This window comes from Canis lupus, chromosome 7, assembly GCF_048164855.1.
Source record: "Canis lupus baileyi chromosome 7, mCanLup2.hap1, whole genome shotgun sequence".
Taxonomy (NCBI): domain Eukaryota; kingdom Metazoa; phylum Chordata; class Mammalia; order Carnivora; family Canidae; genus Canis; species Canis lupus.
Genome location: NC_132844.1, coordinates 24371158 through 24398384, shown reverse-complemented (window position 1 = coordinate 24398384; position 27227 = coordinate 24371158). Strand labels below are relative to the sequence as shown.

Below are 27227 nucleotides of genomic sequence, written 5' to 3'. Positions count from 1 at the left end.
AAAGGGAGACAGAACATGAAGACTCCTAACTCTGGGAAACGACCTAGGAGTGGTGGAAGGGGAGGAGGGCGGGTGGTGGGGGTGAATGGGTGACGGGCACTGAGAGGGGCACTTGATGGGATGAGCACTGGGTGTTATTCTGTATGTTGGCAAATTGAACACCAATAAAAAATAAATTTATAATAAATAAATAATACAGACATACAGACATACATACTGAAAACTACCAAGAATGGGGCAAAACAATAAGTACAGCAGCATTTCACTACAAGTTCACTAAGCTCCCAGAGACCCTACTTGTAAAATGACAAATTCTTGATAATTGTCACTATTACACTCAAATATAGATAGAAACAAACTCAGTAGTTATTCTTGTCCTCTTTTTTCTCTCTTCTGATTATAGTAATAGAAATAGCACAATACTCTTTGTGCCTGAAGAAAGATTCCTGAACTCCACAATGAATTGAAGAAATAACCTGCACATTACTGGAATAATATTGGTTCCCAATTAGCTAAAGAAAACATTCACTAAAAGCCTTTCTTAAAGGACAAAACCCAAGGACTCTAACAAAAGACCCCATACCTAGGCTTAGTTTTTCCCAAATGATCTCCCCACCACAAAGTCTCCCCTTGCCTACAGCTGCTGTCGTTACTCTAGGTTACAGAAAAGTACGTAAAAATAAAATACCTAAGCTTAAAACTTAGTTAAGAAAATACCCTTGGGTACTGTTGCTATGATTTTAAAATGGTGCAACCATTATGAAAAGTAGCATGGCAGTTCCCTCAAAAAATTAAAAATAACACCTCCATATGATCCAGCAATCTCACCTCTGGGTATATATCCCAAAGAATTGAAAGCAGGGTTTTGAAGAGGTATTTGCGTACCCACGCTTATAATATCATTATTCCAATAGCTAACAGGTGGGAGCAACCCAAATATCCATTAACACACAAATGGATACATAAATGCGGCATACAAAGATAGCAAAATGCTATTCAGCCTTGAAAAGAAAAGAAATTTATCACATACTGCAATAAGAATAAACCTTGAAGACATTACGTTAAGTAAAATAAGCCAGTCACAAAAAGATAAATCCTATATGATTTCACTTATATGAGGTATCTAAAGTAGTTAAAATCACAGAAATAGAAAGTAGAATAATGGTTCTCACAGGCCTATGGGTAATGAAGAGCTATTTAATGGGAACACAGTTGTAGTCTTACAAGATAATGTTCTGGAGAACTGTTGAACAATAACATGCATAGAGTTAACACTACTGGACTGTATCCCTAAAAATGGTTAAGATAGTAAATTTTATGTTATGTGGTTTTACCACAACTATAAATTTAAAAAAAAAATTTAATAAAATCCAGTCAAGAAGGAAAAACATATTTCCTCTTCTAACCAAACTGGAGAATCAGGAACTAGATTTACCATCCTGCCTGAAACAATCAAAGATGTCGACAAAATAGAGGACACAATCATTTTCAAGACACTAAACATCCAACAACAAAGGACAGTAATCTCTAGGAGACAGTAAATAAGGTATATGAGCCCTACAATTTTCCCAACTTCTAGCCCAAGAGGTTTTCAGGCTTCAGTGCAGGCAGGGGGATCCCAGGTAAAGCCCAATAGTCTCCCTGAGTATGTATGTATGTATGTATGTATGAATGAATGAATGAATGAATGAATGAATGAATGAATAACAGGTTGTCTGGGGAGACCAACAGGACTAGAGTTCTCAGGGTAGAGAGAGAGAGAGAGAGATATGCCCAGATAAAGAACTACAAGATATCCTCAAGTCAGACTTCCATGAATGTTCAGCAGAGTATACATGTGAAAAGGACCACACAAAGCTGGGAATAATGTCTCTGCCTACCAGACAGATTAATTCACAGGGTATTGAGTACTCAGAAGGAACTTGTCTCAGCAGAGAATAATTATCCCTGCTCTAGTCCACCTAACAAATCTTAAAAGCAAGACTCAAAAAGTATAAACCAGTACCAAGTAAATTAACTACATACCAGAATTAAGCACAGGAATATCAGGCTCCCAAAAAGGTAAAATTCAAAATTTTGGGCATCTAGTCAAAAATTAACAGGTATGCAAAGAGGTAAAGAAAAAAAAAAAAAAAAAACCTATAAAGAAGAGAAAAATCAATCAAAAATCACCCCAAAACTGAGAAAGATGTCAAAATTAGCAGGCAAGAAAACTAAGGCAGATGATTATAACAGTATTCCATATATTCCAAAAAGTTAAGTAAAGACATAGAAGATATAAAAAAGACTCAAAGGGCAGCCTGGGTGGCTCAGCAGTTTAGCGCCACCTTCAGTCCAGGGTGTGATCCTGCAGACCTGGGATCAAGTCCCACGTAGGGCTCCTGGCATGGAGTCCACTTCTCCCTCTGCCTGTGTCTCTGCCTCTCTCTTTCTGTCTCTTGTGAATAAATAAATAAAATCTTTAAAAAAAAGACTCAAAATGAATTTTCAGAGGTGAAAACTACAATGCCTGAAGTAAAAATATTATGGATGGAAAAATACCATGCAATTTAGACACTACAAAAGAAGAGATTAGTGAACTTACAGATACAGCAACAGAAACTACCCAAAATTGAAATAGAAAGATAAAAGTTGTTTTTAATGAAAACAGCATTAATAATCAAATCTTCAGACAGGTAAAGAGTAGAAATAATAGCAAAAAAAAATTACTTTTAAGGAAAATTGTAAACCTGGGATGCCTGGCTAACTCAGTGGTTGAGCATCTGCCTTCAGCTCAGGTCATGATCCCGGGGTCTTGGGATCGAGTCTCGCATCAGGTTCCTACTGGAAGCCTGCTTCTCCCTCTGCCTATGTCTCTACCTCTCTCTCCTGTCTCTCAAAAATAAATAAATAAAATCTTAAGGAAAAAAAATAAAAAAGAAAAACTTGTAAACCCATAGATAAAAGATGCTCAATAAACCCTAAACTAAAAAAAAAAACTAAGGAAAACTGCAAGATACAGCAATTTTATATTGCTCAAGAAATCATTAGAAATTGCTCCGTTGTCTTTTGATATTAAATATTGCTGTGGAGAAACCTGCAACTTAAGACCTGCATTATGAGCCCCACAAAAAAACAAACAACAACAACAACAAAAAAAACCCTCACGTTTGACTTTCCTATCCTCTGTACTTTCCTATATTCCATTATCTTTTTTGTAGTCCCCAGGTATCCACCCTTCTCTACCTATCCATCCAATATTTCCTGAGCCCAGGCTATGTTATTAGACATAGCTCCAAATACTGGAGAAATTAAGCATACAGTCTCTACCTTCAAAACAGAGCCCCAGAAAGAGAAGAAACTACATAGTAGCTAGACTAGGTCCAGCGAAAAGTACTGGAGAAATTAAGCATACAGTCTCTACCTTCAAAACAGAGCCCCAAAAGAGAAGAAAATACACAGTAGCTAGACTAGGTCCAGCGAAAAGTTCTAGTTTAATGAAAGGCTGCTATATAGATAGAGTGACCATGCAGCTGTCTAAATCAGAATACTTGAAAGATTTCCTATTAATAACTATACCAAGACAGCAGAGGTAACCTACACTATTTCAGCCAAATAAGGATATATAGTATAGACTTAACTAGGAGTAGTTATTTCTACTTGAAGAGTAAGAGAAAGGTTTGATAATAAGACATTGTGATCCATTCCTTAAATCCTGAAAGGTACAAGTGGGTATTTCCTAGCAGGATGGTGAATGAGCCAAATAGTATTACAAAGGCATGAAAAATGATGGTTTTAGGTAAATTGTCCAAAGCTCAGTATAGATGGAGCTTATAGTTCGAGGGTTCACAATCAAAGACAATGCTAAAGACATATGGGCATGGCCCAGATATAAAGAATATTATGTTCAGTAGTTTGGGTTTCATGCTATGGGCAATGGAGAACCAATGAAGGGTTTTAATTAACTGTTCTCTGGAAACCTGCAGACCTTCAAAGTTCATCTCAAAGGTAACCCATTCCTCAAAATCCTTTCAAGGCCCACTTACTTCTAATTATCATTGTCCACCTAGGTGATGAAACATTCTGGAATTAGATAGTAGTAATGGTTGCACAATCTTGTGTATATACTAAAGACTGCTAAATTATACAGCTTAGAAAGGTGAATTTTATAGCATGTCAATTATGTTTCAATTCTTAAACATAAAACTAAATATTTTTAAATCCTAAAATCAGTTCTTCAAAATGAAGGGAAATGATGGAACCCTAGATACACAGCATATATTAAATGTCAGCTATATATATATTAATTATATACATTCTGAAAATATAGGCACAACAAAATGACGGAAAGAAAATACAAAATGTTAAAATGTAACCTCTTCTTGACAGTTTAATTTTTCTACTTTATGATGTACAGACTTTCTAAAATTTTAGCAATGAATATGCATATTCCTTTACAAAAAACATTAACAGTTGAAAAGGCATGCCATTTTTTCCAAGATTCTTGCTATTAACTTTGGTGACTAACTGCTATATTCTCCTCTTAACCTCAATATAAAATCAACTGAATTTCACTGATTGTTTCAAATGAATTAATGCCATATTTCTAAACTCCTATTTTCCACATTTTGTGGGTCAAAGAACATAATTTAGAGAGCAAAACAAAAACTTCAATGTTCACATCTGACAGCCAGACAATTAGGTAGTTTGAGTTATTCTTGGATTTGGAATTTTACAAAAACAATTTGCAAATGAAAATGTAGAAGAAACAGGAAACTACAGAGGACTGTTTTAATTAACTAACTGGAAAAACAGATATGGCAACTATAATTCTGGTCCAAGTAAATTGACATCATGAATCATATTGCTATTTTAAAACTTCGCAAGAGTCTATTATGCAGCTTTCATTTGTCCAAGTTTGGGGTGAAAATAAATAGTATTGCTCAGTTAAATCTGCAGATGGTTAAACATCTAATTTTTAAGCATTATTTCCTACCTGGAATGCCCTCAGCCCATGTCCAACAAAAAATCTCTTTCTAAAGAAATCTTTCCATATCTAATGCTAATTCCTCTATAAAACTTCTTTCATTCCAAACTAGATGTAATTTATTTCTTCTCTAAACCACCACTAGACTTTTTTTAAAAACCAATCATCAAGTTATTGTTTTATTTGAAGGTCTCCTCCATCACTACCAATTTTTCTCCACCCTATCAAATGAAGTATAATGTCTCAAGGGTGAGGCCTTGTTTTCAACCCTCTGCATTCTTGGCACAGCAACCTGAACATGAAAAGCATTCAAAAAAATATTAGTTCAATGATAAACTATACTAAACCGTGGCAAATGCTTTAACTTAAGAGTCCTTTTCTTCCTTTTATTTTATTGATTACAATGCTAAAAAATTATATCTTAAATGAAGTTAACAAAAACAGAATGTTCTTCTTGTTCCCATGAAGGCACTGCCAGATCTGCCACACTGGCTGTGCAGTTTACAAACAGCACAACTCCAGGGGTGCCAGTCACACTAACTACAGAATTGAGAATGGCACACCCTGGAGATGTGCAGTGGACAACACTTCCAACCGTACATAATGGCTCTGTCAATCACAGGGTGTGTGTGTGTGTGTGCGTGTGTGTGTGTGTGCTGCACATACATGTTCCAAATGTTTATGTATATATAGTGTCATTACAAACTGACATTTTACTACAGCCCCACAGAGTACTCTCTTTGTTTTGTGACTATATTTACTCTGCTCAGTCTCTGCCACTCCATCCAACCATACTACCTTCTTTTCTTCTTTTCTAATCTTTAGTACCTGGTTCATAGTCAAACTCTCAACCTGAACTCCTACCATCACTCATTAAGAATCACCTAATGTTTTCCTTGATGTTACTTCCATTGCTCTTCTTCACACAACCTCAAACTTTCATCTTCCCTAGGTCACATCCTGAATCTTCTCATCACCCCAAACTATATCTCAGGAATTACTAATTTAAACATCTTATTCTCCCATCAGTCTTCCATCTACTGGTTTGCACACTCCAATATCTATCTAGCTGGTAAATAAAAACAATGTACATGGGATGGGGCCAAAAGCATTCAGGACACTTGGAAAATGATATTCCCTCTGTTAAACAAATAAGTATGTATTTTATGCATGTGATTTTCATTAGGATCATTGTACCATTGATAATTTAAGTAATCATTCACAAGCCACTCCGTATCATCCCAACAGCGAATAAAAGCCAGAAATAGAGGAGCAAATTTCATCTGGATTAAAACAACAAAGGATTCTCATACAAATTCCAGAGAATTATTGGCCACATATAATTCAGTCTGGCTCATGAAAAAAGTTAACATTGAAGAAAGGTTAGAAATCTTAAAAATATAAGTAGTATCCCTGTAGAAAGGAGACCTGAAGTTGTGAGAAGTTATAATAAAGATGTAGAGTCCCTTTCCCTCCAGAGAAAGGCAGTGAATGTGTGGCAAAGGGATAAACCATTCAACCAAATACAGCAAAGGGAAAGATGAACACTCTGAAGACAAGCCTACCAGAGATTGTAGAGAAAAGTATAAGCTTATTGTTTTATAGATTTGCACATTAAGTACAGACTAACCTCTTAATCAAATAGCCCATTCACCCAAAAGCTAAAGAGAGCAAAATCTAAGTGGCAAATCAGAACAACCAGGAGACTGGGTGCACTTAAACAGCCAAACATTAAACTATATGCTAAAATGAAAGTATTAAAATCAATCTAAAACTATCACTGAAAGACAAAAAAACTAATGGAATGAGAAAACAAATGAAAAAAGAAACAATGATATATAAGGGAATCCACTACACAATAAAAATCATATATCCAATTAAAAAGGAAAAACAGATGAGTTGAATGGTGTTGAGACAACAGTTTAGACATTTGGAAATAAATAAAATCACACCCTTACCTTATTCTTTTTTTCAAAATATATTTCAGATAGATCAAATATTTAAATATACAAATAAAACTAAAATATACTAAAAGAAAATACAGGTATTATAATAATTCTAAAGTAAAATATGAAAAATAGGAAGAAAACTAAGTAAAAATTTCTTAAAATGATATTAAAGCCAAGTATGAAAAACTAAATGTTTATAATTTTACCTACATAAATTTACCTATATAAATTTAAACCTGTGCCACAGAAAACACCAAAAAGCAAAATACATTTTTTTCAAAATATATGTCACAAAGTAATACCCTAACAGGCAAAAACTTCTTACAAATCAGTAAGAAAAAGATGAATATCCAAGAGAAAAACATACAAAGGATCTGAACCAGCAACTCACAAAAGAAATACAGTAATTCACAAAGAAGTGACAAAATGTTAAACCTCATTAACAATCCACATAATTAAATATTTACTATGTGTCAGACACTAGTGCCAGTACTTTATAAACTATCCAACTTAATCTTCAAAATAGCATCAAAATCTAAGTATTGTTCCTAGCCTCCCTTCACTCAGATGAAAAAACTGAATAAATTACTTAAATCTCTTATATAACAACTGATGAAGCCAGTAAGGCACCAACAGATAGACTCAGAGTTCTTAATCACTATGTTACACTGTCCCATAAAAAAGAATTCCTTCCCTCATCAAATTAGAAAATATTCAAAATTTTCAAAACCCAGTGTTTAGGAGTATACAGATCCTTTACATATGGTTGGTAGAAATGTGCATGGGTTCAAACTTTCTGGAAAGAAGGGTGCCAATTATACCTGTCAAATTTATAGTGGGCATGCCCTCATACATAGCATAGTGAACAGGGTAGAGCCTATTACCATCCCCTCCTTAGGAACACTATTCCTCTTGCACTCCCAAGTGGTAGTGCTACCAGTGACTGAGTGGCTTCCATCGGTATGTAACCCTTTGGAGTCCTCCCTGCGACTGACATATGAGTATTAAAGACAAAGTTCTCTTTCTGCTTGCACTACAATGCAACTTGCCTCCCATGTGAAAAAGCCTTCATGAAGAATGAGACCAAACAGACAAGTAAAGCAAAGAAAAAAAACAACAAAACCTTGCCAGTATTCTTTGAGGCCCCAGATCCAGCTTGAAGCAGGTCAAGCTAAAACATTTATTTGTGCCAATTAATTTTCTTTCTTCAGTTACTTTAAGTTGGACTTCAGCTACCCACAATCAAAAGATTCTTAATACACATTATAATCTCACCTCTAAGAAATCTTAGTTATAAAATTGTACAACTATGAAAGGAAAGGGGCATAAGGATATGCATTTAAGTGTCTTACAATAAAAAAAAAAAATCAAAACATGGGATCACTGGGTGCCTCAGGGGTTTGGTGCCTGCCTTAGGTCCAGGGCGTGATCCTGGAGTCCTCGGATCGAGTCCCATGTCAGGCTCCCTGCATGGAGCCTGCTTCACCCTCTGCCCGTGTCTCTGTTTCTCTCTCTCTGTGTATCATGAATAAATAAAATCTTAAAAAAAAAAAAAATCAAAACATCTACCAAAAGAGGACTGGTTAAATAAATTACAAAACTGTTTCTTAAACTTGCCTGATTAGAATCACTTGGGCGCTTCCAAAAGTACAGATAACTCTGACCCCTTGGGAGAGTCTAATTCATTAAGTTGAGGCTGTGTTATTGAGATGATCATATTTTTAAAGAGCATCTGCTACAATTTTCACAGTCAAGATAGTTTGGATACCCCAAATTATGGTGTTAACTTATACAATGGTATACCATTCAGATATTTACGTGAGAAAGAGGTCCAAAACAAATTGCTATTGGGGTGGGGGGGGGGGAGAACAAGTTACAAAACACATGTACCATTTGGTTCTTTTCATGCATATTTCACCAGAGTTCTCATTTTCGACCAAGGAAGAGGTTCCACGATTATTCAGAATCCTACTGGACTATAAGGGATCCCAAAGACCCTAAAGAATCTAAGTTCTGAGTTGCTATTACTAATATGAATGTTACATCCCACAGGAGCAGACATAAGATTGAACACTCTGTCACAGAGAAAAGCCTAGAATAATGTTCATCAAAATGGTCATCAAAGTTACTCCAATGGTAGATCTGGTGATTTTTACCAGCTTTTTCCTAATGTTCTATATTATTTTAATTTGTATTTACAATGAACAAATATTTTCAGAATTGGGATGAAGAAAGCTGTTTATACAGGAGCAAGTTAAAACATTTTTAATCAAGTAATTTTATGAGTATTAAATACAGATTTTCTGAAATAGGAAAACTCATACCAGCTTTTAAAATTCAAATATAAAAGTATAATGGTTGCTTTCAAAGGCATGATTCTCTTTAAACAAGAATTACTAGTCCATGTAGCTGAAGAGTCAAGGGAAAATGTGATAATGTTGCATCAAGTAACTGAAATTCAATTAATATTAAAATAATAAAACAGTCTTTTTCAACAAGCATTATTTTTTCAGTCACAAAGAGCAAAAAAATAAATAAATAAGATTTAACCTTGTTCACTTATTCCCATACCCAAGACAATGATCAAGTGAGAGTGTTTTCTCAAAAAAAAAAAAAAAAAAAACTTCAAAAAACTAGATTATAAGTTTCCTAATGAATTAATAAAAATACACATTTAAGGGCGCCTGTAGTCAATTACGTGTCCAACTCTTGATTTCAGTTCAGATCATGATCTCACGGTTGTGAGGTTGAGCCCCACTTTGGGCTCCGCTCTGGGCACTGGATCCTGCTTAAGATTCTTTCTCTTCCTCTCCCTATGACCCTCCCCACTCTAAAAAAAAACATTCACTTGCAAGAAAAAACAAAAATAGCAGTGTTGGTCTAATTTAAAACAGTAACAACAACAAGGGACTTACCCCATCCAAGAGAGTATTTGATAAATGTATACGGAGATCTTTACGAAATGGAAATTCCAGATTTGAAACATGAAACACTGAATTATCTCTATCAATCATAAAAACTTCATTTGTGCCATCAATCAACATCATATACCTGTAAATGAAACATTAAAAAGATAATTATAACAGTATAATTCAAGTATAGGATCATAAAAAATAAGTTTTTTTCTGAGAGGCGCCTGGGTGGCTCAGTGGTTGAACATCTGCCTTTGGCTCAGGTCGTGATCCTGGGGTCCTGGGATTGAGTCCCACATCGAGCTCCCCACAGGGAGCCTGCTTCTCCCTCTGCCTGGGTCTTTGCCTCTGTGTGTCTCTCATGAATAAATATATAAAGAATCTTTAAAAAAAAAAGTTGGGGGGAGGAGCAAGATGGCGGAAGAGTAGGGTCTCCAAATCACCTGTCTCCACCAAACTACCTAGAAAACCTTCAAATTATCCTGAAAATCTATGAATTCGGCCTGAGATTTAAAGAGAGACCAGCTGGAATGCTACAGTGAGAAGAGTTCGCGCATCTATCAAGGCAGGAAGACGGGGAAAAAGAAATAAAGGAACAAAGGCCTCCAAGGGGGAGGGGCCCCGCGAGGAGCCGGGCTGAGGCCGGGGCGAGTGTCCCCAAGACAGGAGAGCCCCGTCCCGGAGACGCAGGAGCTGCACCGACCTTCCCGGGCGGAAAGGGGCTCCAGGGAGGTGGAGCAGAACCCAGGAGGGCGAGGAACCCTCGGGTTCCCTGGGGCAGTAACAGAGCAACTGCGCGCCCAGGAGAGTGCGCCGAGCTCCCTAAGGGCTGCAGCGCGCACGGCGGGACCCGGAGCAGCCAGGAGGGGCTCCGGCGGCGGCTCCGCGGAGGGGGCTGCGCACCCCGGGAGCAGCTCGGAGGGGCTCGGGCAGAGGAAGAGGTTCCGTGCAGAGGGGCTTGCGCGGTTCCAGGAGCAGCTCCGCGGAGGGGGCTGCGCGGCCCGGGAGCGCGAATCCAACAGCGCAGGCCCCGGAGCACAGGGCGCCGGGACACAGCCCAGGATCCGGCCTCCCCCGGGACAGGCAGAGGCCGGGAGGGCCCAGGACGGCGAGGACGCTCCTGCCCCAGCTGAGCAGATCAGCGGCCCCACCCTGGAGCCTCCAGGCCCTGCAGACGGAGTTCCTGCCGGAGCTGAATCCAGGTTTCCAGAGCTGGCCCCGCCACTGGGGCTGTTCCTCCTGCGGCCTCACGGGGTAAACAACCCCCACTGAGCCCTGCACCAGGCAGGGGGCACAGCAGCTCCCCCAACTGCTAACACCTGAAAATCAGCACAGCAGGCCCCTCCCCCAGAACACCAGCTAGACTGACAACTTCCAGGAGAAGCCAAGGGACTTAAAGAACACAGAATCAGAAGATACTCCCCCGTGGTTCTTTTTTTGTTTTGTTTTGTTTTGTTTTGCTTTTTGATTTGTTTCCTTCCCCCACCCCCTTTTTTTCTTTCTTGTTCTTTCTCTTTTTCTTTTTTTTTTTCGTTTTTTTTCTTCCCTTTTTTTTCTCTTTCTCTTTTCTTTCCTTCTTTCTCTCCTCTCTTTTTCTCTTTTTCCCAATACAACTTGCTTTTGGCCACTCTGCACTGAGCAAAATGACTAGAAGGAAAACCTCACCTCAAAAGAAAGAATCAGAAACAGTCCTCTCTCCCACAGAGTTACAAAATCTGGATTACAATTCAATGTCAGAAAGCCAATTCAGAAGCACTATTATACAGCTACTGGTGGCTCTAGAAAAAAGTATAAAGGACTCAAGAGACTTCATGACTGCAGAATTTAGAGCTAATCAGGCAGAAATTAAAAATCAATTGAATGAGATGCAATCCAAACTAGAAGTCCTAACGACGAGGGTTAACGAGGTGGAAGAACAAGTGAGTGACATAGAAGACAAGTTGATAGCAAAGAAGGAAACTGAGGAAAAAAGAGACAAACAAAAGACCATGAAGATAGATTAAGGGAAATACGACAGCCTGAGGAAGAAAAACCTACGTTTAATTGGGGTTCCCGAGGGCGCCGAAAGGGACAGAGGGCCAGAATATGTATTTGAACAAATTCTAGCTGAAAACTTTCCTAATCTGGGAAAGGAAACAGGCATTCAGATCCAGGAAATAGAGAGATCCCCCCTAAAATCAATAAAAACCGTTCAACACCTCGACATTTAATAGTGAAGCTTGCAAATTCCAAAGATAAAGAGAAGATCCTTAAAGCAGCAAGAGACAAGAAATCCCTGACTTTTATGGGGAGGAGTATTAGGGTAACAGCAGACCTCTCCACAGAGACCTGGCAGGCCAGAAAGGGCTGGCAGGATATATTCAGGGTCCTAAATGAGAAGAACATGCAACCAAGAATACTTTATCCAGCAAGGCTCTCATTCAAAATGGAAGGAGAGATAAAGAGCTTCCAAGACAGGCAGCAACTAAAAGAATATGTGACCTCCAAACCAGCTCTGCAAGAAATTTTAAGGGGGACTCTTAAAATTCCCCTTTAAGAAGAAGTTCAGTGGAACAGTCCACAAAAACAAGGACTGAATAGATATCATGATGACACTAAACTCATATCTCTCAATAGTAACTCTGAATGTGAACGGGCTTAATGACCCCATCAAAAGGCACCGGGTTTCAGACTGGATAAAAAAGCAGGACCCATCTATTTGCTGTCTACAAGAGACTCATTTAGACAGAAGGACACCTACAGCCTGAAAATAAAAGGTTGGAGAACCATTTACCATTCGAATGGTCCTCAAAAGAAAGCAGGGGTAGCCATCCTTATATCAGATAAACTAAAATTTACCCCAAAGACTGTAGTGAGAGATGAAGAGGAACACTATATCATACTTAAAGGATCTATTCAACAAGAGGACTTAACAATCCTCAATATATATGCTCCGAATGTGGGAGCTGCCAAATATATAAATCAATTATTAACCAAAGTGAAGAAATACTTAGATAATAATACACTTATACTTGGTGACTTCAATCTAGCTCTTTCTATACTCGATAGGTCTTCTAAGCACAACATCTCCAAAGAAACGAGGGCTTTAAATGATACACTGGACCAGATGGATTTCACAGATATCTACAGAACTTTACATCCAAACTCAACTGAATACACATTCTTCTCAAGCGCACATGGAACTTTCTCCAGAATAGACCACATATTGGGTCACAAATCGGGTCTGAACCGATACCAAAAGATTGGGATTGTCCCCTGCATATTCTCGGACCATAATGCCTTGAAATTAGAACTAAATCACAACAAGAAGTTTGGAAGGACCTCAAACACGTGGAGGTTAAGGACCATCCTGCTAAAAGATAAAGGGTCAACCAGGAAATTAAGGAAGAATTAAAAAGATTCATGGAAACTAATGAGAATGAAGATACAACCATTCAAAATCTTTGGGATGCAGCAAAAGCAGTCCTAAGGGGGAAATACATCGCAATACAAGCATCCATTCAAAAACTGGAAAGAACTCAAATACAAAAGCTAACCTTACACATAAAGGAGCTAGAGAAAAAACAGCGAATAGATCCTACACCCAAGAGAAGAAGGGAGTTAATAAAGATTCGAGCAGAACTCAACGAAATCGAGACCAGAAGAACTGTGGAACAGATCAACAGAACCAGGAGTTGGTTCTTTGAAAGAATTAATAAGATAGATAAACCATTAGCCAGCCTTATTAAAAAGAAGAGAGAGAAGACTCAAATTAATAAAATCATGAATCAGAAAGGAGAATGGCCACGATAGTTTGTATTTCCTTCCAACACCAAGGAAATACAAACAATTTTAAGAACATATTATGAACATCTATACGCCAATAACTTAGGCAATCTAGAAGAAATGGACGCATTCCTGGAAAGCCACAAACTACCAAAACTGGAACAGGAAGAAATAGAAAACCTGAACAGGCCAATAACCAGGGAGGAAATTGAAGCAGTCATCAAAAACCTCCCAAGACACAAGAGTCCAGGGCCAGATGGCTTCCCAGGGGAATTTTATCAAACGTTTAAAGAAAAAACCATACCTATTCTCCTAAAGCTGTTTGGAAAGATAGAAAGAGATGGAGTACTTCCAAATTCGTTCTATGAAGCCAGCATCACCTTAATTCCAAAGCCAGACAAAGACCCCACCAAAAAGGAGAATTACAGACCAATATCCCTGATGAACATGGATGCAAAAATTCTCAACAAGATACTGGCCAATAGGATCCAACAGTACATTAAGAAAATTATTCACCATGACCAAGTAGGATATATCCCTGGGACACAAGGCTGGTTCAACACCCGTAAAACAATCAATGTGATTCATCATATCAGCAAGAGAAAAACCAAGAACCATATGATCCTCTCATTGGATGCAGAGAAAGCATTTGACAAAATACAGCATCCATTCCTGATCAAAACTCTTCAGAGTGTAGGGATAGAGGGAACATTCCTCAACATCTTAAAAGCCATCTATGAAAAGCCCACAGCAAATATCATTCTCAAAGGGGAAGCACTAGGAGCCTTTCCCCTAAGATCAGGAACAAGACAGGGGTGTCCACTCTCACCACTGCTGTTCAACATAGTACTGGAAGTCCTAGCCTCAGCAATCAGACAACAAAAAGACATTAAAGGTATTCAAATTGGCAAAGAAGAAGTCAAACTCTCCCTCTTCGCCGATGACATGATACTCTACATAGAAAACCCAAAAGTCTCCACCCCAAGATTGCTAGAACTCATAGAGCAATTTGGTAGCGTGGCAGGATACAAAATCAATGCCCAGAAATCAGTGGCATTTCTATACACTAACAATGAGACTGAAGAAAGAGAAATTAAGGAGTCAATCCCATTTACAATTGCACCCAAAAGCATAAGATACCTAGGAATAAACCTAACCAAAGATGTAAAGGATCTATACCCTCAAAACTATAGAACACTTCTGAAAGAAATTGAGGAAGACACAAAGAGATGGAAAAATATTCCATGCTCATGGATTGGCAGAATTAATATTGTGAAAATGTCAATGTTACCCAGGGCAATATACACGTTTAATGCAATCCCTATCAAAATACCATGGACTTTCTTCAGAGAGTTAGAACAAATTATTTTAAGATTTGTGTGGAATCAGAAAAGACCCCGAATAGCCAGGGGAATTTTAAAAAAGAAAACCATATCTGGGGGCATCACAATGCCAGATTTCAGGTTGTACTACAAAGCTGTGGTCATCAAGACAGTGTGGTACTGGCACAAAAACAGACACATAGATCAGTGGAACAGAATAGAGAATCCAGAAGTGGACCCTGAACTTTATGGGCAACTAATATTCGATAAAGGAGGAAAGACTATCCATTGGAAGAAAGACAGTCTCTTCAATAAATGGTGCTGGGAAAATTGGACATCCACATGCAGAAGAATGAAACTAGACCACTCTCTTTCACCATACACAAAGATAAACTCAAAATGGATGAAAGATCTAAATGTGAGACAAGATTCCATCAAAATCCTAGAGAAGAACACAGGCAACACCCTTTTTGAACTCGGCCATAGTAACTTCTTGCAAGATACATCCACGAAGGCAAAAGAAACAAAAGCAAAAATGAACTATTGGGACTTCATCAAGATAAGAAGCTTTTGCACAGCAAAGGATACAGTCAACAAAACTCAAAGACAACCTACAGAATGGGAGAAGATATTTGCAAATGACATATCAGATAAAGGGCTAGTTTCCAAGATCTATAAAGAACTTATTAAACTCAACACCAAAGAAACAAACAATCCAATCATGAAATGGGCAAAAGACATGAACAGAAATCTCACAGAGGAAGACATAGACATGGCCAACATGCATATGAGAAAATGCTCTGCATCACTTGCCATCAGGAAATACAAATCAAAACTACAATGAGATACCACCTCACACCAGTGAGAATGGGGAAAATTAACAAGGCAGGAAACAACAAATGTTGGAGAGGATGCGGAGAAAAGGGAACCCTCATACACTGTTGGTGGGAATGTGAACTGGTGCAGCCACTCTGGAAAACTGTGTGGAGGTTCCTCAAACAGTTAAAAATAGACCTGCCCTACAACCCAGCAATTGCACTGTTGGGGATTTACCCCAAAGATACAAATGCAATGAAACGCCGGGACACCTGCACCCCGATGTTTATAGCAGCAATGGCCACGATAGCCAAACTGTGGAAGGAGCCTCGGTGTCCAACGAAAGATGAATGGATAAAGAAGATGTGGTTTATGTATACAATGGAATATTACTCAGCTATTAGAAATGACAAATACCCACCATTTGCTTCAACGTGGATGGAACTGGAGGGTATTATGCTGAGTGAAGTAAGTCAGTCGGAGAAGGACAAACATTATATGTTCTCATTCATTTGGGGAATATAAATAATAGTGAAAGGGAATATAAGGGAAGGGAGAAGAAATGTGTGGGAAATATCAGAAAGGGAGACAGAACGTAAAGACTGCTAACTCTGGGAAACGAACTAGGGTGGTAGAAGGGGAGGAGGGCGGGGGGTGGGAGTGAATGGGTGACGGGCACTGGGTGTTATTCTGTATGTTAGTAAATTGAACACCAATAAAAAATAAATTTAAAAAAATAAATAAATAAATAAATAAATAAGTTTTTTTCCTTAGACTTACAATAGTTGCACCGAATAATGTTCGGTTCTGCCAACCCCAACAACTATCATTCAGATTAAAGTACCACAAATAACAAATGCTTTTTAAAAAAAAAACTTTTTTCCTATAAAAACACACACAATTCCTATAAAAAGACACATTTCCTATAAAAACACATGGTATAGAGAAATCAAAGTTTTTTATGGAGACAATGTGACAATGAAGAGCAATCTTATCTTAGGAGAGAATACTCCTCTAATTTTTATTAGATCTTAAACATCGAAAGTTTACAGAACACACATACACTTATATCCAATTATTGCATTTTATTAGCCCAACAACTATAAATCAGTTATTACTCTCTCCAGTTTGCAGTAGGAAAAAAGAGAAAGTAAGTGATCTGTAAATGGCTGGACCTCAAACTATTCAATGCTCTTTCTACTGCACTATCATTAGCAAAATAGCTAACCCCTCTCTTTGAATCAAGATTATGATATAGCCAGATATTATCATTTCAGGTCCAATTCTCATTCATTACTATAAAATTAAATTTTTAAATATATTAAACATTAAACATAAAACATGTTAAACATTCCTAAGAATTTTTATCTGCCCTTATCTTCTCAGAGCCAATCAATTCATGGGGCGATTTATATACTTTTAAAATGCAGCATTCCTCAAGTGGTCAAGTTATCATCATTACTTCCCCATCAGTGGATCATCAAGAATGGAGCTGTATTTCACACCACATGCAAAAAATAAAGTCCAAATGGATTCAAGCTGAGGAAATTACAAATGGATAGGCTATGGCTACCAAATGAATAAATGGCAAGACTAGGGGTGAAAATAAAGATGATATCTAAGTACCAAAATCTTCAAATGAGAGAAAATTGACGGCAATAGAAGTAAGAAAGTTAAAAGACCTAAGACCCAAAAGAACAGAATTTTATTTAAATTGTTCCTGTTAATTGAAAAAGTAGAGGAATAATAGTCTGTCTGCATGTACCACTGCAACTGGAGAATACTGACTAGTCGGCCCAACCTCCTGGTTGTCAGAAAAAAGAAACAATTGAAAGATGTACTTCAATCAAGTAAGGCCAGTGGGTGAAAGAAACATTAAATGAAACATTAAATAAAGAGATGGAAGTTAACATAGCAGAGGTTAATGTAACAGAGGATAATTTGTTTCCCATAAACAAGCAAAGAGCAAACACACATGTTTAGGAGAAGGGAGGAGAAATGGGAGAGCTGATTAAGGTATAAGAAGTGTGTGACAAACAGGTTGAAAAGCAGCAAGGAAGACCAAAAGAGCTTACATCTGGGGGCTAAATTGGAAGCATGCTGCTACTAGTGTTTTCAAAATAATTAGTCCCAGCAGGGCCCTGGAGAGAAGGTGGAGAACTCAAGCCCTTGCTACATATTGAAACAGCTGTAGCCCTAGTAGGTGTAGGTTCTAGAGAGTCAGGTTACACTAGAAAAAATAAAATCAGCCTCAATCAAGAATTACCATGCCCCTGAGAGACTCCTAGACCAGCTGCCAGGTCAACAGGCTGGCAGACAACAGAAATACTTACTTCCTAAAGCACTCCTGCACATGCTTTTCAAAAGCACCAATTCCTGGGGTGCTTGGGTGGCTCAGTTGGTTAAGTATCTGCTTTTGGCTCAGGTCAAAATCGCAGGGTCCTGGGATCAAGCCCTGCACTGGGCAATCTGCTCAGTGGAGAGCCTGCTTTTCCCTCTCCCTCTGCTGCTCCCCTTGCTTGTGTATGTGTGCTCATTCTCTCTCTGTGTCAAATACATAAATAAAATCTTTAAAAAAAAAAAAAAAAAAAAAAGCTATGCCTTGTGGATAGGGAGAATCTAGATTTCTTGGAAGAAGTTAGCCATCCCCTGGATTGTGTTTCAAAGAAAATTTAAATCAACATAAGGAAAGGTCAAATAAAAAGCAATTGTATCTTTTGTAAAAATGATATTGAAGGCATAATCTATCATGTTGTTCAAGGACTCAGGCCAGCACTTTGCAAAGCTTAATATTTACTTAAAAAGTATCAGGGCAGCCCATGTGGCTCAGTGGTTTAGCGCCTGCCTTTGGCCCAGGGCGTGATCCTGGAGTCCCGGGATCGAGTCTCCCGTCAGGCTCCCGGCATGGAGCCTGCTTCTCCCTCTGCCTGTGTCTCTGCCTCTCTCTCTCTCTCTCTCTATGTCTATCATGAATAAATAAATAAAATCTTTTAAGAAAAAAAAAAAAGGAGGAACCTGTCAGAGTGTGGAGATGAATAAAAGCATAAGGCATTCCAGAAGGATTTTCATGTAGCTGATGATAACAGTAGATAATTAATATTACTTACTGAGCAACGACTATGCATTAACACATTTAAGCTTTACATTAACCCTACCATGTAGGTAAAATTACTATCCCCATTTTCCAGATGAGAAAACTGAAATGCATATTAAGTAACTTGCCCAAGGTCATAAAGCTGGCAAAATAACAAAGCTGATAAAACCTACACAATAGCCTATGTCTATAACCTCTACAGTGTCATGCAGGAGTTAGCCAAGTAACTGCTATGGAGTGGGAGGTGAAAGAAAGGCGGATGGGGGTGCTAACAATCAGAGCTTGGTACAGTCTACCAGGTGCAGTATCTTTGAGACAAAAACTGAATGTGCATGTTCTAGCACCTAAAAAAACTTCAGAACACTGAAGCATAAAGAGAAAAAGAGGAGAGGCACCTGGGTGGCTCAGTCAGTTAAGCATCCGACTCCTGATTTCTGCTCAGGTCATGATTTCAGGTTGTGAGATAGAGCCACACATGGGGCTTCATGCTAGGTGTGGAGACTGCTTAAGATTCTCTCTTTCCGGGATCCCTGGGTGGCGCAGCGGTTTGGCGCCTGCCTTTGGCCCAGGGCGCGATCCTAGAGACCCGGGATCGAATCCCACATCGGGCTTCCGGTGCATGGGAGCCTGCTTCTCCCTCTGCCTCTCTCTCTCTTTCTCTCTCTGTGACTATCATAAATAAATAAATAATTTAAAAAAAAATAAAGATTAAAAAAAAAAAGATTCTCTCTTTCCCTCTCCCCCTTTCCCCACCATGTAAAAAAGAGAGAGAGAGAAAGGGGGGGGTGGCATGGCCTAAAACTAGAGAAGTAGTTCCAAATTTAGGAATTAATAAAAATCTTCTTTTACTTTATTACTAGAAAATGGAAAACCCTTTGAATGAGACAAACAAATCATATGGGTAATTCAAGCACTCATTTAATACAGGAAACTGGTTACATGGATACTGAAAAGCTGAAAAGGTAAAAAGAGAAGGCTAAGGGAATCAAGAAATTCATAACTGCAGGAAGTACTACCACCACAGGGCTGGGGGAACAAAATGGAAGAGGTGTGTTATGAGGAGCTTAGAGGAAAGGTATTATGGAGCTATGCCTGGACGAGTGTGGGGAGGTCCATGGAGTTTGGTGTTCAAACCTCTATGGAGTTGGCACCACACAGTTGATACCTTGGATACACTGTTTTATAATCAAATATTGTTCCTTTTATGAAAGCTGCCTTGCAACTCAAGTTTGAATCTCTGTGGAAGAGGGACAAAAAAAGAGGATGCTCAGATTGCTAAGGCGATGCAGTCTAAGGGGTGAGAAAGAGATGCAAATGGCACTCTATCTATCTAGAATGTGTGGCCCAGAAGCCAGTACCTGGGAGAGGGAGCAGCAAGGCTGGTGCTGAGAGAGCCAAAAGAAGCTGGAGAATGAAGTGATAGTTATCACTGGTTGCTGAAGGTATAAAGAAACTAGAAAACAGGGATCCCTGGGTGGCGCAGCAGTTTGGCGCCTGCCTTTGGCCCAGGGCGCGATCCTGGAGACCCGGGATCGAATCCCACATCAGGCTCCCGGTGCATGGAGCCTGCTTCTCCCTCTGCCTGTGTCTCTGCCTCTCTCTCTCTCTCTGTGACTATCATAAATAAATAAAAAATTTAAAAAAAAAAAAAAAAGAAACTAGAAAACAGGAGAAGCCCTCTCTCTTTTTTCCCAAATTCGTCCAAGGGGTCCCAGTGGTAAAACCTAACAGGAAGCAAGCTGGCAAGGGAGATATGCAGTTTTGCAGAGTCCCTCATCTTGGTTTAAGGGTAGACCAGAGCTGAGAAATACTAGGTAAATATAAGGCAGATCACTGAAAGGCTTTTTGGAAAAAAAAAAAAAAAAAAAGGCATAAACTGACCCACATTTTTTAAACTTCACCCCCACATAGCATGCACCCCTTCAGAGTAGGAACCAATCTATAGGCCTGAGATATTATACAGCTTCTGCTGTATACCAAGTGGGACCACAGTGGCAAGGACTATTTAGTGGTAGGTAGATAAGCTCAAGGTATTTAAGCCGCAGACTGACAGGACAATATGCTACTGGTGAGAGTTGAGGGAGTAGAAGTCAAGGATGACTTCCTAGCTTCTGGCATACGTAAACTGGGTGTACCCTATTTATTGAGCCATGAAGCATTTGAGGAGGAAGGACTAACTGGTTTAGCTTGGCAGAAGTGAGACATCATGTTTTAAATCTGGATACGTAAATTTTCATTTTCACTTTGAAAATCAAAAGGCCTCTCCTGGCAACCAGGTTAGAAATAGGCTCAGGTTCTATAAACCAGACAATCAAATGTTCTTTTCCCAAAACTTTTAAGTTCAGCAAATAACAGAGAAGCACAGGAATAGCTCAAAACTGATTCAGAGCGACAGCAGAGTCACTGTCAGCAAATGCCAGTGGTGGCTTCCTACGCAAAGTGTTCTTGTGCCTGATCTTGGTTCTGGTCCTTGATACCTGGCTGCTCTGGATTCCTACCCATTTTCCCAGACTGGTTCTCCTTAGAGCCTTCCAATTTATTCCTCTCCTTAAATGAGGCAAAGTTGATTTCTACCACTTACAGTCCATGTGATGCTAACGGATATGCTGGGTTTTTTTTTTCCTTTTTGTCCACTGTATAACAGGTGAATTCAAGTAATTTAAATGTTAGCCTATGATGTAACCTCACTGTTACGGTCCCCAACATACCCTCAGTACCAAGGGTCACATGATACGAGCTCTTTACATAATAATTTCACGCCAAGAGACATGCCATCTATTTCCTGTCCTTCAAACAAGGTAAATGTGTAATATTAAGCCCAAAGTTTACTTTCCTCTCATAAGAGCGCTTGGCCAAACCCTCTGTACCAGCTACATTCCTTCTCATCTCTCTTACCAAAAGAACTGGCACACAAGTACCTCAAGCCTAATTCTCAAGGTTGTAAAAACTATACATAAATAAATTCAGGTATACTAAAATTTCTTACAAAGAAAATTTAGTTTAGAGCCACTTCCCCAGATAAAATTATGAACCTGCCTGACAAGAGCAGGTGGTCAGACTCTGCCCCCTACCCACCAACACCTGTCACACCTTATTCTAAGAACAATACAAGAACAGCTGACTTGCCAAACACCAGATTTCCTCCTTCCCCATGGAGGCTTATGTACACTTTGCCTTTTTTTTCTCTCACCACCTCACCACTCAATAAATTTTATCCAATGGTAATCTCTTTTTCAAACTATAGCCATGTCTCCTTTAACCCATTTTTTTGTTTCTTTCAACTCTTACAAAAAATTATATATATTTTACCAAAAAATTTTTTAAATAAAGACAATTTCCTCTTTCTCACCTCATTCACTTAGTTCCATTAATGAGTCTCAGAAAACTCTGATCAAGGCTAGTGACACATCTGTATCAAGCAAAATTAAAAAGTCATTCAGATTTTAATCCACCTACACAAAATAATCAGTATCACAGACAGAATCCCTCTCACAATTTCCATCATACTCTCACTCTCCTTATCCTGTAAAAGCAAACCTGTTTTCCCCAACAGAATTTTTTAACTAGTCAATAGTGTTTTTTATAAACTTCCTGCATTTGTTGCAATTATAATTTGGTTCATTTCCAAATGAACAAAAGGAACAGTACCTTTTGTTATTTTTCACAGCTGACATACACAGTCAGTAAAGTAGCTACCTTAGGAATTAAGCAAGCCTTGGTTGGCAACCCAACCACCATTTACACTAGAATTCTACTGAAACACAGCCCAAAGTCTACCAAAATAAGTTCAGGAATCTCAGAGAAAGACTTCTGATAAGTTTAGGAATCACTATTTGCATTACTTTCACAAAAGGAACAATATTTGATAAAACAATGTAATCCTATACATGACATTTATTTGATGATAAAACAATGTAATCCTATACACGTACTTTCTTTTTTTTTTAATTTTTATTTATTTATGACAGTCAGAGAGAGAGAGAGAGAGAGAGAGAGAGAGAGAGGCAGAGACATAGGCAGAGGAAGAAGCAGGCTCCATGCACCGGGAGCCTGACGTGGGATTCGATCCCGGGTCTCCAGGATCGCGCCCTCGGCCAAAGGCAGGCGCTAAACTGCTGCGCCACCCAGGGATCCCCGAACTTTACTTTCAAACTAATAACTATTTGCCTGTTTATGTGACAAAAGTAACATTTTAACCCGCGAAAAGAAAAACTATTTGAAATCACAGCTTTACCTTATTTCATCTTCCAGAAATTCAAAGAATTCACATTAAAATCATTCTTATTTTCACATTAACAAATTAAAGAGAACACACACACAAACACAATACCACCATCACAACACCTTTTTTTTTTTTTAAGATTTTATTTATTCATAAGAGACACACAGAGTGAGAGAGGCAGAGACACAGGCAGAGGGAGAAGCACGCTCCATGCAGGGAACCCAATGCCGGACTCGATCCCAGGTCTCCAGGAACACACCCTGACCCAAAGGCAGATACTTAATTGCTGAGCCACCCAGGCGTCCCCACCAACTACCCTTTTTAAAACGTGATTACTATTAAGTCACTGAAATGAAGAGACAGTTTTAACATATTCTCTTCATCAAAAACGATCAAAATTTTCATTCAGCATTATAAAAGATTCCAACTCAATAAGCAATTTTATTCTGATTCATTGATTCTATAAGCACAGCAGTCTTCTTCAAAAGGATTAGCTCTTTTTTAAATCCTCGTATCACATCAATTTAAGGTCATGAAACAGATGTGATTAAGGTTTAATGGTCTTGCAGCAGTCACTTTATGCCCACAGCTTCATTCTATTAAGTGATCACTTACATATACACAACAGTAATTAAACAGAAAACATGTATTATTTAATTTTAAATTGCAAAGCCCATTCACTATCCCACCAATTGTCAAATTTGTCTAACCAGCCTTTGATCTTAGAATGTTAATTGTATATTAAGTGGCAAGCCAGCAGCATGCCACTGAACATTTAGCCAACTTGCCAACATCTAAATGTCTTCTACCTAAGCATAGCCACCTTTTACATGTTATTTATACAGCAAATTTTCTATGTTCTGTTCATCTCTTTTTGTTGTTGTTGTTGTTTAAGCTTGGTACTTGGTAAAACTTAGCTTACGGAAAAATCATCAAATGACTAACTTTTTTTCTGATTTACGTAATTTATCACAAGTAAATCTTGAAGACCTAGGGATATCTATCATTAAAAAAAAGAAAATCACAGGTTCTCCAAGTTTTCTCATTAAAATATGTGTGCTTATTTCTATTAACAAATATTAATAGTTTTCAAATATAGATGTTTCTGTTTCAAGACACCTCCTTCAACCAGCAAGATTTAAAGTATCATGCAAAGCTTAAAAATCAACACTATAAAGTTTGGCAAGGCATAAGGCCAGTGTAGTTTCTAAATTCGTCCCTCCCATTCCACAGAATTAATGATATGTAATACAAATAATCAAGTGTATGATAAGATATAGAGCAAATTTGTTCCAAACCACCCAATAATTAAAAAAATAATTTAATCTGCTTATTCTGTTTACATGTGTCAAATGGTACAAATGCTATCATTATGGGCTTTGAGAAGCCTGTATTACCAGACTTGGCAGTGCTTACTATCCCTAAAAAAACAGGCAGACAGATTAGAAATAAAAATCTCATCAAGTACTATGAAATGATTCTAACTGTCCAACTCCTAAGCACATGCTTTAACTTCAGAATTGCAACTTCTTTATCCCTTTTTCATTTTGCCATCTTGTACTGCTCAGAAATCTGTGTATGGGGGCAGCCCGGGTGGCTCAGCAGTTTAGCGCTGCCTTCAGCCCAGGGCCTGATCCTGGAGACCCGGGATCAAGTCCCATGTCGGGCTCCCTGCATGGAGTCTCCTTCTCCCTCTGCCTGTGTCTCTGCCTCTGTGTGTGTGTGTGTGTGTGTGTGTGTCTCATGAATAAATAAATAAAAACTTTAAAAAGAAATCTGTGTATGCCTATTTCTAAACCTATGTATCTGTACTACTACACCATCCTAACCTAAAATAATGGGAGTCTACTATGGTAGTTAAAAACAGTTACTTAAACATTTATTGTATTAAATACTAGTTGTAGTGTTACTAATGATATCCAGCTTTAAATTAGACATAATAACAATATCTGGCATTTAAAAAGTATTTATTATTTTAGAGTGCACACAAGCAGGAAGAGGGGCAGAGGGAAATGGGGAGAGAGAATCTCAAGCAAACTCCGTGTTGAGTGTACAGTCTGATGAGGGCTCAATCTCATGACCCCTGAGATCATGACCTGGTCTGAAACCAACAGTCAGACACTTAACTGAATGGGCCAGCCAGACATCCCAGGAGCTGATGTTTTATTACCATGTGCCAGGCACTGTTCTGAACCCTTCATGTAGTAACTTGCTTAAGTCTTTCTCTTTTTCTTTTTTTTTTAAGATTTTATTTATTTATTAGAGTGTGCATGCACATATGAACAGGGGCGGATGGGGGCAGAGGGGGGAAGGGTTCTTACGATCATCCCACTTCACCTGAGTAACAGGTGCACATATGTGAGCACACATACACACTGAGCCCACCTCCAGCCCTGCAACAATCCTAATAGCACTTAAGGCACAAGAAAAACCAGGCTAGATTCAAATGCAAGTAAGAAACAAAAAGTATTTATACAGACACTATCACAGACACAAAACCTTCTCTGGTTATATTAACTCCTCCAGTTCGTCTAAGTCTGAAAATAAAGTACAAATAAAAGTCACTTAACATCAACAGACACGTTTTACTTTTCTATAGCAAGAAGCTCCCACCTCAAAAACTCAATTTGAATATAATATAGATATTTTGAAGACCTTCTAAGTTCACTTAAATTTGTTTCTCAACGGTCACCTAAAGTCCAGATTGTAAGCACTCCAAAACAAGAACTGGACACAGACATAGCTGAAAAAATCCTTTTCAAATCCTTAAAAGTGATAGTTAGAAGACAAAATCTTATCCATCTTAAAGAGTCAAGATGAATAAAGTTGGCTATTTATTAAAAGTGAGCTGCCATTTAACTAGGAGAAGAGGCTTTTTCCCAGTCTTTAAATATTTCCTACACTAAAATATATATGACTGTCACATTAAAAAATAAAAGCTCACCAACTGCTAATTAGATATAGCTTGTTGAACATCCTGAGAGAATGGAGTAGATTCTTGCTACTTAGAGTGTAGTCCTTGGACTAGTAGCATTGGCATTGCCTGGGAACTTGTTAAAAATGCAGAATCTTGGGCCTCATCTCAGATTTACTGAATCAAAATTTACATTTTAACAAGATCCCCAGGGGATTCACATGCACATTAAATGATGCAAAGTGCTGGATTAAACAATTTCTAACCACCCTTAACACTCAAATTGCAAATGAAGATAGAAAAGCCAAACAGATAAAATCAAACAAAAAATTAAAAAATTTTAAAATACATGGAAAAAAGCTGTCTAAAAGTTACATTCAAATACATTTTTTTCTAAAGCACCTGTCTAAATGTTACATTCAAATAGATTTTTCCTCTCTCCTTAGCTATAGAAATATCCTTGTTCTGATGCTAACTCAAGTAAAAGGAACAAAGAGGAGTATGAAAGAGAAGTAAAAGAAGAGTATGCAAGATCACAAGTTAGTCCCAACACAATCCTCTAGTTTTCACATTTCATATTATGCAAATTTGAAACTCACTATTGGGTAGACTAACTGAATGAAAGCTAATATAATCTACTTTCAATAAAAGTTTCACTGAGTCCCCCGAAAAAAGGTTTACCTAATAGCCCTTGAATGATAACTGAAATAGGAAATAAAATGTGGGGACAACTGGGGGAGCAGTGGGAAGGGGAGGGGGGACGGACAAATTACTATAGGGTCTTCCAGTGCCCCCTCCAGGATAGCCCCTTGAGGATGTCTTGGTACAAAGGTCAGCTGTGACCTCACCCCTTTCTTTTATTCTTCCACTCCCCAAAGCTTAGTCTGCTTCCCCTTCCACAGCAAATGTTCACTTCCCTGCCTTCTGAATCACTATGGAAAATACTCTCTTACCACTCTCTATTTCAAACGCTCTTTTAAGTCCCTCAAAGGCCACTGGGCTAACCAACTGACTCAGCAATTCCAGGAGGCCTTAAACTTCAAGAAGACTGAGAATAAAGGATCCCTACCTTACAAATTCCTAAGAATAATTCAAGAAGAAGCAGGAGCTGACATTAAGGCAAAATTCAAATCAGAAACTCAAGGCTTAGCAATCATTAAAACTCTGACATGTTTAAAAATATAAACAAAGGTTTAACCGAAGCACCAGTGCTAACAATGTTCTTCCTCTGGTCTAAGCACCTAACTTTCCCAGTGGCCAGAACTTA

General features: G+C 38.4%; 1 protein-coding gene across 5 annotated transcripts in view; it reads right to left on the bottom strand.

Annotated features, from left to right (window-relative positions):
• Nucleotides 1–27227, bottom strand: part of RNGTT (RNA guanylyltransferase and 5'-phosphatase) — a 362293-nt gene that overhangs the window by 240032 nt on the left and 95034 nt on the right. For all 5 annotated transcript variants that reach the window (XR_012033880.1, XM_072832087.1, XM_072832088.1 and 2 more), the window contains exon 9: nt 9831–9966. Coding sequence is in view for 4 of the 5 variants with exons in the window: in XM_072832087.1 (XP_072688188.1) it covers nt 9831–9966 (136 nt within the window). In the remaining variant the exon portion in view is untranslated. The remainder of the gene's footprint in view (nt 1–9830; nt 9967–27227) is intronic.